We start from the raw sequence: 13,125 nt of genomic DNA, 5'->3' as shown, positions 1-13,125 counted from the left end.
TAAATCTTTTGTGACTTGGCAGGCTGTAGATTGCTAGCATTATATATGTGCTGGTGATGCTCTGCTGAGGTCATGTGATGGCTTGGACACCATATATGATATTTTACACTACAAAGACAACTGTAGCAAGCATCAGTTAATTGAGCTCACTGCAACGCTAATTGACTTGGACCCCATCTTACATTGGCACGCAGATGATGTTAGAAAATGATGAACACCCACAAAATGTAAAAGCATTTAAATAACTTTATAAAGGCATTTTTAAAATACAGGAACAGAGAAGTTTGGAAGAATTAGTGAAGAAGTATAGTTTGTATAACACCTGTGTCAGTAATATTTAATATCTACCCATTCATGGGATGCAAAATAGTGCTGGTAAAGCTTTTCCAAAGACTGTGATATCTAGTACACCATTGTAGTAAAAACGGCACTAAGTGATTGGTCCTGGTGGAAGTACAGTCCTCTACAATAAGGCATTGTGGCGAGGTAAAGGCGTGATGGTTAAAGGCACAGCACAGCTCAGAGCTGTGGATCAACTGCAACATGATCTCAGGTCCACCGTGTGTCTGCTTCCACTCATCAGGCTCTAACATTCACATACAGTCACTGTAAACGGTGTAAGGAGATACATGTGCAGCTGTACTGATGTCCTGAGCTCTATGACATGTCGGGAGAGCCAATGAAATGTCCCACTGCATGATGGGAAAAGTGAGTCTCCAGGCACCAATATAATATGTGCTGAACTATTTAGCTCTTTACTGTGTGCAAACCTTTATCTATGTTAAGAAAGTTTGATTAGTGTTTGATATGATATATGCTTATTAGTTAGTTAGTGTGAACATAAACTAGAACAATACACGTCAATAAAACACAATAACACAATTCAATACATAAAAATATGACAATGTAAACTGTGCTCGGAGTTTTAAAGAACTTGAACTTTGAATTTTCTGTGCAGCTCTCAAACGTCATATCTTATGCCTACCACTGCATAGGTCAACTGGAAATCCTTGAAGTAGAGCTAAAGAGATAAATCCACCACCAGACTGAATTTTGTAATTATAATTTTTTCCTCTCTATCAGTTTTTCTTAAACCTGCCTTCAATGTCTGTTTACTTGTTGCTGAAGTTGTTCCAGGACAATGGCAGCAGCAGGTTTTTAAAAAGATATTTAAGGGTGGATTTGTCCTTTAGTGTGCAGAGGGTTTAGAGGGTTGCAGTGTGATGAGTTTTTTGGGATGTCAGAATTTTAACTAAGGCAGACTGCTGCTGGAGGACCTTTTCACCAACTGAGGAGTGAGCTCCATTTCTCTACAGTGGCCTCCATGGCTGTGTATGCTGACCCTGCCATGTCCCAGACAGATGTGATCACTTCACTGCTCAGTCCGTGCACTAACTGACTGAACTGAGAGAGCAGGGAGAAACCGAGTGACGCCCCTCCGACCGGGTTGGCCCACAGCACTGCCAGCAGTAGAAGCAGAGGCAGCACCAGCAGCACCACAGAAGAAGAAGGCTGCAGCTCACACCGCATGTTCTGATCCCTCGCGGCTTCAGCCTCCACGCCGCCGCATCTGGCACAGCAGCGCACGTTAGGGACGGGTGCTTGCTCCAGGTTTCCGATAGTTGTGACAGGCCAGTGCTGCTGAAGGTGCTCTGCTGCCCGCGGGCTGACTGAGAGGTTCACCATCGTGGGCAGAGGGGTTTTAATCACCTTCTCCACCCTCTCTCTGAACAAATGGAGCCGCTCCAGGAAGACCAGAGGCAGGTCCTCGTCCTCTAATGATGAACCCAGGCACACCAGGTCCAACTGCTCTTCCTGCAGGAGACATTATGCTCATTACTTTCAACACTATATGCCACAGTATAAAATACAAACACATTTCAACCACAATTAAAAGTCCCAGACCCATTTTCAGAATTACAAATAGTGTTATTGTTAACACCCATGTTCTAACTACAACAGAGAAACTCTGATTTCTCTGATATATCCAACATGGTGGTAAATAAATTTGAGGCACCTGAAGACCAAACAAAGCCTCACATCAGCCAAACAGCATTACTGAAAGTAGCTAAATCTAAAGTCGATAAAGTGCTAAACTGTCAGTGCACAGTAATTTACTCTCACACACAACGATGTCTAAAATCACACAGCAATCTTGAGTCAATTGGCATGAACACAGAATAAAAAAGTGATGGCCAAAAATGAACGAATAAATCCTCTTGAACAACTCTTTATAGTGTCCGGTATGTATGAGGTCAGCCTGTTGAATGTTGGAAGTGTTCATGAATCCCTGCCTTTTTCCACTCGCCCACACACCAGTGTCCTAGGGTAATGCTATGCTGAGTGAACGAGAAGCAACTGAGTCGGACTTAAGTCCAGACCTCGGACAGCCAAAGCCAATGGTGCATTCATGTGCATCTTGGATGGTTGCTCTTCCTACTTTGGTGTGTTCATGAGCCTTTGGAAACAACGTGGATGATACAAAGAAGACGTGTATTTAATTGCTCAGACTGTTTAAACAACACCCTGGGAAACGGATCAGCCATTACATATGACTGGGTACTAATGTTTCAGATTATTCCAACACCACATGAATGCAGCACAAGGCTGCGGAGGTAAATTGGGCATCTGTTACTTGCCCCTCAAAGAACAATAAATCATTGGTAGCTTACAGCGCTAGACACCATGATCACGCCCCAAAAGTGAAGCCAAAACGTCTCGATCGCCCCCTGGTGGCTGGCTGCAGTATAGGTCCTAAACCCCGCCCCCTCCACGTTAGTGGATAGGACATGTATATATATATATATATATTTTTTTTTTTTTTGGCCTGCCACCACCCCCCCACTTTTGGAGGACAACTTTATTTTTATTTATAGAACTAAAAAAAGTCAAACAACATAAGGAAGAAGTAAGGTAAATAATCAAACAGAAAGTAAATATTTACATAGTAATACACCTTGTGTTGTTAACATTGATCTTTGATGGTAAACAAGTAGGAGGAGGGTTATTGTGTGGCCTTACATATATACTGACAAACAGACCAGCAGACAGACAGACAAACAGACAGATAGATAGACAGATGACGAGACGGACAGACAAATGGATAGACAAGGAAGTAGCCTAACTAATTGGGGATTTTTGTGTATATGCTGCACATGTGTATGTGTGTGTGAGTGTGTGTGTGTGTAAGTATGTGTGTAATCTGTATTTAAAAGTGCTTGTATGTGTGGATATTTCAGTGATAATGATGATATTAACAACAGCAGCAAAGAAAGAATAAATAAATAAATAATAATAATAATAGAATAAATAAGAGAAAAAAAGAAGAAGAAAACAAAACAAAAAAAACAAGGTGTGTTGCAAGATTCTGTGGAATTGAGATCAGGCATTTGTAGAGGTGGATTTTTGAATAAATGTGGACCAAGTTTTGTTGAAACGGGGTATGCTGTGATTAATTGATGCAGACATTTTTTCTATTGTGATTTGATCTATTAACAGATTCTTCCAGTGTGTGATGTTCAGTTGATTTCTTGTTTTCCAGTTTAGGAGGATTGTTTTCTTGGCGACAACTAGGGCTGTGAACAGTGTAGTTTTAATGTGATTATGTAATTGTACAGATGATATGTCTCCTAAGATGCAGAGTTGAGGGGATAGGGGGATGTGGCAGCCTAGTATATGTGATAGGTGATCTGTGACTTGTATCCAAAATTGTCTAATTGGTGTACAGTGCCAGAGAGCATGCATGTAATTGTCTGTGGTGTGCTGTGTGCAATAAGTGCATTGATCTGATGTAGTGAAACCCATTTTATGTAATCTCTCACCTGTGTAGTGTGTTCTGTGGTTAACCTTAAATTGAATGAGTTGTAAATTTGGGATTTTGAAGTTATTTTTGCATATTTGAGACCAGAAATCTGCATTTGGAGTGATGGAAAGATCCTGTTCCCACTTTGAGGTTGGGAGAAAAATTAAAGTGTCAGTAGTGTTTAGAAATGTATTTATTACTTGAGAGTAATTTAACAGAGCTGGAAATCTTTGAAAATTCATCTATAATAATTGTTTGATCTTGCGTGTTAAATGTACTGTTGATTTTGGGGAGAATGGTGGACTTAAGCTGTAAGTATTGGAGATACTGACTGTTACAAATGTCAAACTTCTGGATTAATTCTTGAAAACTGATGATTTTGGAATCCTGTACAATATGGTGGAGATGTGCGATACCTTTGTGTTTCCATGATGTGAAGTTTAATGGTTTCCTGTTTATTGTAAAATCTGGGTTGTTCCAAATTAGTGAGCGAGTGGATGGTGCAACCGTGGAGCCTTTGATACGAAATATTTTCCACCAAGCTGTCAGAGCTGAGGCTATGGAAATATTCTGAAAACAAGTGTAATTTTTAATTGTTTGGCTGATGAATGGGAGATCTGAAAGGTTTATATTCTTGCATAGTGCCTGTTCGGTTTCTAACCAGTGAGAATCATGATGTGAAGAGGTGAGCCATTGTTTTAAGTATTTTAACTGACTTGACAAGTGATATAATTCAAAGTTGGATGCATCTAGTCCTCCTTGAAACTTGGGTTTTTGTATTGTTGATAGTTTTATACGAGGTGTTTTATTTTTCCAATAGAATTGAGATATTGCTGTATTGAGGGAATTAAGCCAGGGTAAATTTGGAAGTGAAGGAATCATGGTGAATAGGTAATTCATTTTAGGGAGAACTGACATTTTTATTGTTGAGATTCTTTCTGACAGTGAGATTGGTAGATTTGTCCAGGGACTGAGGTCATTTTGTATTGATTTGAGTAATGGTGTGTAATTTAGATTGAACAGCTCTGACAGCTTGGGGGATATGTGGATTCCTAAATATTTAATATTTCCTATGGGAAGGTGAAACTGTGAGGTGAGGGCTGCCACATCCCTTTGGTCCATGCAGAGGGGTAGAATGGTAGATTTTGATATTTTGTGTTGATCCTGGAGGAGGATCAACACATCGTCTGCATAGAGGATTGTTTTGTGTTCCGTGGATATTGATCTGATACCTTTGATGTTATTGTTTTGTCGTATGCTAGCTGCAAGTGGCTCCAAGAAAATTGCAAAAAGTGACGGAGAGAGTGGACATCCTTGTCTAGTGCCGTTGTGAAGCGTGAATTGTTGTGAAGTTAACCCATTAGTTGTGATAGTGGCTGTCGGTGAGGTGTATAGTGCCTTGATCCAGTTAATGAATGACTCTCCAAATCCAAATTTTTGTAATGTTGTGAATAGGAAGGACCAGTTGACTCTATCAAATGATTTTTGTGTGTCTAATGAGAGGATTATGGTTTCGGTTTTCTTATTGTTTGAGAGCTGCATTAGGTTAAATAATTTCCGTGTGTTATAAGATGACTGCCTTTTCAATTCTATTTGACAGTGCCTTGCTTATGATTTTAATGTCTGTGTTAATTAGTGAGAGAGGTCGGTAACTAGATAGGTGAGTAGGATCTTTGTCAGGTTTTAGGTCGGTAACTAGATAGGTGAGTAGGATCTTTGTCAGGTTTTAACAGCAGGGTAATTACGGCTGTATTTATCGTTGGAGGTATACTGTTGGTTATGAGGAATTCATCAATCATTCTGAGAAAAAGGGGTGGGATGGTGGACCAGAAATGTTTATAGAACTCAGCAGGGAAGCCATCAGGACCGGGTGCTCTATTATTTTCCATTTTATTGAGTGCGTTATGAAATTCAGCTGGGGTTAATGGTTGTTCAAGTAAATTAGTTTGTTCTGTTGTTAAATGGGGTAAATTAATATTATTGAGGAATTGATGTATGTCAGAAGCATTTGGGTTGTGAGAGGATGTGTATAAATCTTGATAATAATTCTTAAATACAGTGTTGATATCTTTCGGATTATGGTATGGCTTCCCCGCTGAGTCTTTAATTACTGTTATAGTTGTTCAATCTTTATTTTGTTTAACCATATTTGCCAGATATGTGGTTGATTTATTACTGTTTTGAGATGTATTAAGTCTGAGTCTTTCAATAAGAAACTTGTTTTTTTTATTTAACAGATTGTTCAGATCCATTTTGTATTTCTGTAGTTCGCGAAAAATGTTATCAGTAGGATTGGTTGCATGAGCGTTTTCAAGTTCTTTAATTTTCTTTTCCATTTCCAGTTGTGACTTTGTGTCTTTTCGTTTTTTGTATGATGAGTATGAAATTATTTTACCTCTTAGAACAGCTTTCCTGGTTTGCCAGAGTAGAGTTGGCGAGGTATTCGGAGAGTCATTCATTTCCATAAAGAATGTCCACTCTCTCTTAAAATAACTGTCAAATTCTTGATCCTCCAGCAGTGATGTGTTGAACCTCCATCTGGAAGAAGTACTGAAAGTTGTCTTTGTGTGCAGTTTAACCGAGACTAGTGCGTGATTGTGTTTGGATGGATTTTTGTGTTTCAAATATATCAGAATGTAATGAGTTGCTAGTGAGAAAAAAGTCAATTCTAGAGTTTGTATGGTGTACTTTTGAAAAATGGGTGTATTCTCTGTCATTAGGATGATTTAGCTTCCAGCTATCACCAAGACCACAATCCTCCATATACTGTTTTAAAACTATAGTAGATGTAAGGGTTCTGATATTTCCTGTTGTGTTTGATTTATCTATTGTTGGATCAAGTATTGTATTGAAATCTCCACCTATGATTAAGTCTGAGCTGGGTAGGTTTTTAAGAATAGAGAAAAGACTGTGAAAGAAATCATCATTATTAGGGCCATAAAGATTAACTATTGTGAGAGGGTTGCTATCAATGGATATGTTAATAATAATATATCGTCCTTCCGGATCTGAAATTGTGTTATTGTGATTGAATTTATCTTTGTTATTAATCACAATTGCAACCCCTCTTTGTCTTGAATTGTAATTTGAAGTAAAGATATGAGGAAAATGTGTAGATTTCAGAACATTGTTTCTAATATCAGTTAAATAAGTTTCTTGCAATAGACAAATGTCAGCTTGTATTTTGAGCAAATGATTAATGACTTTTAGTTGTTTTGCCTGACTCCCAATTCCACATATGTTCCAGCTTACAAATTTAATTGTGGACATGATTTAATAAACAGAAATATGTGCGCTTTGTTTTGTTTTCTTTTTTCCTTCCTCCCTTTCTTGCTGTGTTTTGAGAAAAAGCAATGAAAAGTGATTTGATTTGATTTATGTGTGTGTCTGTGTGTGCCTGTGCGTGTGTTGATTCGTCCCCATTCATAACATTCAACATTTCCCCTTGACCCTGTCCCAACCCCTCCCCCATGTTCCCAGTGCCCTCCTGCAGGTAAAAACAAAAAACACAAAACACAAAACAAAGCAATCAATACATAAGACACAAAACGGGATAAGGGAGTTCAACATTATCCGACGAGAGAGAAAACAAAAATGTATACTAAAATATACTTCAATATGTTTTTCCCGAAGATGGTTTCTGTCATTGTAGGTAGTTCTTATCACGCCGCTGTTTGTTCACGTGTTCGTTTTTCTGATAGGTTTAGCTTCAATTAGTCATTGGATGCTATAAAAAAGGGGTTTGACATCACGATTGACAGCTATGTGCGCCAAACAGTGTGCTTGTGTTCAATGGCGCTGCTCGCGATTGGTCTAACTGGTGTATGGGTGGGAACTTGATACCACAGAGGTTGCTACTGCGAAGATTGTGGTTCCAAATGACATCACCAGCACAAGATGGCAACGGCGGTATGAAGGTTGTTTTGGCTTCCTTTTTGTACAGCGGCAAAAAGTGGAGACGTGTCGTTCCATCTTTATAGTCTATGATAACTGTCTGTGCAGACCCTCAAAGACATAGGCAGATGACGAGACTTAAATCACACTGACCAAAGCAGACTCTCATGTACACGCGGATGCAGAAACTGATTTGGCCTCAAGGGTGGACACGGGTCAGTAACAGTTTGATTCTGTCACTCGTCTTTAATCATGGCTCCTGTAGTATGTCCTACTCAATGACCACATATTGTATCTCAAGTTCAAAGACAGATCTGTGATTACCTTTCCATGCTAAAGTAGTTGGGCAGCTGATCTCGGAAACTAGTTTGTGCACTAACAGGATGGGAAACACTCACTAATGTGTGACGATGATGATGTGTGCTTTGATTTGATGTTAAGTGGCCATAACACACACCTGTAGGAGCTTCACTCTGTCTATGAGTGGTTTGTAGGCCCGGGACACCTCTGCATCAGCTTGATCCAGGGCCTCCAGGTAGGCTTGTCTCTTCCTGGTCAGCACCGCCTCCAGATTCTGAAAAAACTGGTTGACCTCCTGTCGGTCCTGCCCCACCTCACCCTCACAGTGGGCCATCTTCTGCTCCAGCTGCTTCACCAGCTCACACAGCTAACAGAGGGGCAGTAAGAAAGGGCAGTCAGCACAAAGTCACAAGTTTTTCAGTGTCTTTTTTCATGACTTTGCCCCAGTTTGAAGCATTGGCCATACTGACAGGGTTTCCCACCTGTTCCCATCTTTGCTCAGAGAGTCTGGCCAGCAGTTGCGATGGGGTCTGTTTTTCTCTGATGAATGCCGCCTGCAGGTCGTCTACAGGATGGCCCTGGTGCTGCCCGATAGTCAGACACAGCCCACAGATCAGCTGTCGATCCTGGATGCAGTACATGTTCAGAGGCTGCCTGTAGTGCTCCTGACAGGAGGGGGGTCGTGGCTCACTGTCACTCTGGTACTGAAACAGGATATGAGTGAACAGACATGCAACAGGTGAGCACAAACTGAAACTGCAAAGTATCACACCAATAAAAGGATTTCAGACAAATAGGTACCCAAAGGGTTAATGTTTCAGTCATAAGTGATCCTCTCCTACTTTCTCAATGATTGCCTTCAGAGGTGCGTTGGTGGGCAGGGCGTCTATGCCCATCGGGGGCAGCTCCACCACGCCGCGGCAGTTGGGGCATTTCAGCGGCAGACGGAGCGGTCGCCAGATGGAGTAGTTGGTGGACACCTGGAGCAAGTTGTCCAGGCAGGTCTTACAGAAGGTGTGTGAGCAGGGCAGGATTCGCGGGTCAGAGAAGAGAGAGTAGCACACAGAGCACGTCAGGTCCTCCTCTAGGTTGTCCATCGGGGAGAGGTCGGGCTCAGGACTGAGGGTTTAGGGGGAAGAAGATCTGGCAGGACAGCAGGATGGATTAAAAGCTACATGCTGCACCTGTTCAGCAAAACACTTTCACTTGCCACAACTGAGAAGTGCATACAACCTGGTGATGACAAATAACATTAGGACAAAATGCAATTGAGCTAAAAGAGTGAAGCGACAAAAAAAAGAACTATTTTGATACCAATTGTTTTGTTTTAGGCGATATCAAAGTTTTACAGTATACCAGGGTATTTAGAAATCCTGAAAGTACGATTTTCAATACCGTCAAAACCACAGATGCTCCTCTTTCTACTAAACTGATAAGGAGATGCTGTATTAAAATGATGTAGTGCACAGCATAAGCCACCAGAGGTCAGACTTTACTGGTAGAGCAGGCAGCTAGTTACGTTACAAGTAAAAAAAGAAAACTGCCTCTGCCCACGTTTGGGTGTACTGCCACATGTACCTTTATCTTGAGATGACTTCTTCCAGCTATAGACGCAGTTAATTAGCCACAGAATTTTATTCAACACATCCTCTCAGTTTGGCCCACTGATGTGTCATCAGGTCCTACAGCAAGAAGGGTGCTTATCATTGAACCTGGGTATTTAAACCCAGCAAGACTTGTGTCAGTAGGCTGATTTCATATTGGAAACACAGCACTGTAGATCACCAGTGGCTCAGCTTTTACATTTTACACAGTGAAATGTCAGCAAGGTATGAAGGTATGGTAAACAGATACCGCCCAAGCCAAGTGTAAAACTCTTTATCATTGCCATCTCCAGTCCTCCAGTCTGTGACTGCCAGTGCACTAGTGTTTAGGTACACCTGTACCATGTACTGCAATCCAATACAACAGCACTGCCATCGATCGTGCTTTTATAAAACTTGTGATGTTCAGTTTTGTTTGAATTTAATTAGGCTATATGTTTACAAGGAAGATAAAAGGTGATGTACGGGGCTACATTATGATCAAGAGGTATTTCTAATATTTTCTGCTTTTTATTTACGATGGAAAAACCTCAAAATAATGCAGTCCAGTACAACACCACCATTATGGCCCTAATGCTAAAACATATAGCCTAATGAAACATTCAGGAAAATGAGTTAGTGGTGTGCTCGAGGACTGTCTCTATCATATGAAACCCAAGAAAAAAAACACAGTTGCTCTTGAAGAAAAGGTCAGCACATGGGAGGAAAAGGCACTCATGTATGGAGCAGGAACAAATACACTTCAATTAAGTTAAAAAACATTTATTCAAAAATCATGGCTGCTTACATTAAAATACCGACTGGTTTCGACCCTAAGGTCTTCATCAGGGTGCAAAAGAGTGGACAGGAGTCAGGCAAACATTTTATAAACTTGGTAGGGAGTGTCACCCAATCCTGACTGATAGATGAATGCAGGTGGGTGACAGCAATGGATCACAATGAGAGGCCATTTTGAAGGTGACACACCTCCATGAGTGCTCAGAAAAAACATCCTGCACAAAAGAGACATTACTAAACAAATATCAAAGTTACACCCATCACATAAAAAAGGAAAACAGACAGTTCAATCCATTCAATGTAAGCAGCCATGTTTTTGAAGAAAGGCCTTTTAATTTAATTCAAGTGCATTTGTTCCTGCGCCACTCACTTCATTTTTTCTTCCCATACAATTTAACATCTCTAAGTTAGTGGGGGGAAAAACTTGGACATTATAGGCATCATGAGAGTAGACTTTGTGGCAGAACATTTATATTGGGTTGCATTGGATTAATGAAGTAGTGCTTCTCTGTTAATAACATGAGGTTAAACTGTGTGGATTGTCTCAACCAAGTCTCAACATCTGGTGCTGAAAAACAAGAGAACAAACCAAAAAGCGGCTCAGCCCTATTAGAGGATCAGTTATACTGTGGTGTGTGTGTGTGTGTGTACGGGCTCTCTCCTCTAGTTACAGCTAGCACCGCAGTGACAATAGGAGGCCTTCTGCCAGCACCCACCCAGTCCCAACACACATACACAGACACACACTTTGTGGTCAGGACAGGCTGTTCAGTTGTGCAACTGACCCCCAAAACCTGATCCATTTATGGAGGCAACAGCAGCCGAGGTGCCCGGGTTCAGACGGTTACAGGTGGTCTGCTGGGGCCCCAATAAGTGTTATTAGTTAATTAATTTGGGTCATATCCACACGTATAATATATGCTTATGAAAGTTGGTGTTTCTTTTATTATTTAGTTAATTGTTTATGTCGCGACGTTAGGGGGGCAGATGGAGTTCCCCGCTAACTGTCGCATCCGTTTAATCTCTATAACATCACAGAAATCGCACCGTTTAGCAAGCAAACTTTAAATCTGCTTACTTATAAAGCGATAGCCACATAACGTTAATTACCGTTAACTACCGTTAGCAGTTGTTACGACTGTTTTCTCCACGACTTGTCAGCCATTTCTTACAGTTTATTTTATCGTTATTTGTTTTAGTGTTGGTGACACGACGTGCACAAGTTTAAAAAGATGTTTTAAACAAGGAAAGACTCACCGTCTGCTCGGAGTCTGGTGTGTGTGTCCAAAACCAAAACAGAGCAGTCACTTCCTGTTCCTGCTCGTGCTCCCTTCAAGTGCTCTCAGTAAAACTTAAGAAACACGTTCAAGCGCTTGTGTAAAAAAATACGACAAAATATGTGCGGGTTTCGCGATAGCTGTTTTCAATCGTTAAATCAGCGTTTTCCCCCCGCAAGTTAAAGAAATAATGTGACGTTTGCCTTTTTTAATAATCATTATTTCCAGCATGAAATAAATGGACTTTTCTGAGTTTCCTCGAGTGGACGTACTCCACCCCTGCCATGAAGCCAACATTCCAGAGAATCTGGAATGCATCATCTTTATTTCCTCTAGTGCGCATGCGGATAAACGGTCTGTCCGGCCAATCAGGCTTCGCCTCTCCTAGATTTGAATTCAAGCTTGATCCTTGGAAGAAACGACGGAGTTTGGCTGTTTTACAGCATTTTAAAAAGTCCAAAAAGAAAATAAATGCAGAGGGATTAATCACACCACTTCTTCACGACAGACCACACACACACACAATCTCTCGATTTGGGTTTCACTATTTATTTTCTCGAAGACAACCTATATTGTAGCCTATCTCCCCAAAAAAAGGTTTTTGGGCAAACCACCTTTTTTAACCTTCCATGTCATAATTTTAGATTTGAAACCACATGTTTGCTAACAAGGAATGCTGCAAAAAAATACCCCTATGTTCAACAAAAGGTTTATGAGCACAATGTGTAATCATTTACTACAGTGTTTGAAGTTAACACAAAAAATGGAAAAGGGTAAGCTTGTACACCTAGCTGGTATAAGAGGAAAGAGGAGTATGGGGCTAAGGACTCTGCAAGGTACTAAATGTACAGCAAACTTGTTCATGGGTTTATTTGTTATTCAGGAGAACCCACTTAGGACAACTCCAGTCTGACATGTGGGACACCCTTTGACCTTGAGAAAAGCGAGGCTAAATCCCATCTTAGTCTAGCTGAGATACATTAGCAGATTTTATTACTGCTGCTCCTGAAATAAAGTCATTATTTTCTCAAGTATCACTAAAAAGCATCATTGGATTACTCTAGAAAGACAACAAAGATTGTGGTTCAGTGATGCATATTGTAGAGGTTGTTGGCAGGTCAAAACCTATGAAACCGCCCAACACACCTGCAGAAAGACTTCAGGCCTCACTTTGCAGTACATGTGCAAAACCATAGATTATTTAGCAAATCGGACACTAGTGAGGGGTTAGGGAAGGGGAAACATGTAACATTTAAGCACAGTTTTACTTAAAATGAAAATTACACTGTATCCACAGCCTAAGGAAACTAAAATATCCTAAAAAATAACTGTGCTATAGTTTAGTACATGCAAAGGTTATGATTCACAATCCTACGTGAAATGGCCGTTGTTCTCTTCTCCCTTGGTGATAAGTCAAAGCTATATGGCAACAATACTGCAAAGCAGTGATTTTGCTGTAAATTGAAGGAAA

General features: G+C 40.6%; 1 protein-coding gene across 1 annotated transcript; it reads right to left on the bottom strand.

Moving 5' to 3' along the window:
- Positions 1–8: 8 nt before the first annotated feature.
- trim59 (tripartite motif containing 59) lies at positions 9–12,030 on the bottom strand. The gene is made up of 4 exons (XM_050073688.1): positions 8,839–12,030; positions 8,479–8,700; positions 8,154–8,363; positions 9–1,815 (listed from the first exon to the last, which is right to left on the bottom strand). Exons 1-4 carry the CDS (start codon positions 9,091–9,093, stop codon positions 1,282–1,284), a joined length of 1,221 nt encoding a protein of 406 aa, XP_049929645.1. The 5' UTR covers positions 9,094–12,030; the 3' UTR covers positions 9–1,281.
- Between the last annotated feature and the right edge of the window lie 1,095 nt (positions 12,031–13,125).

This window comes from Epinephelus moara, chromosome 2, assembly GCF_006386435.1.
Source record: "Epinephelus moara isolate mb chromosome 2, YSFRI_EMoa_1.0, whole genome shotgun sequence".
Classification (NCBI taxonomy): Eukaryota; Metazoa; Chordata; class Actinopteri; order Perciformes; family Serranidae; genus Epinephelus; species Epinephelus moara.
This window is presented reverse-complemented; position numbering and strand designations above follow the sequence as displayed.

What these genes read in the sequence shown, in the direction of transcription:
- trim59 (XM_050073688.1), bottom strand. Translation starts at nt 9,093, where the DNA reads ATGGACAACCTAGAGGAGGACCTGACGTGCTCTGTGTGCTACTCTCTC. An exon ending in CTGAGCAAAGATGGGAACAG is followed by an intron (nt 8,364 to 8,478) that starts GTGGGAAACCCT and finishes CCCCTCTGTTAG; the next exon opens with CTGTGTGAGCTGGTGAAGCA. An exon ending in ACAGAGTGAAGCTCCTACAG is followed by an intron (nt 1,816 to 8,153) that starts GTGTGTGTTATG and finishes TGTCTCCTGCAG; the next exon opens with GAAGAGCAGTTGGACCTGGT.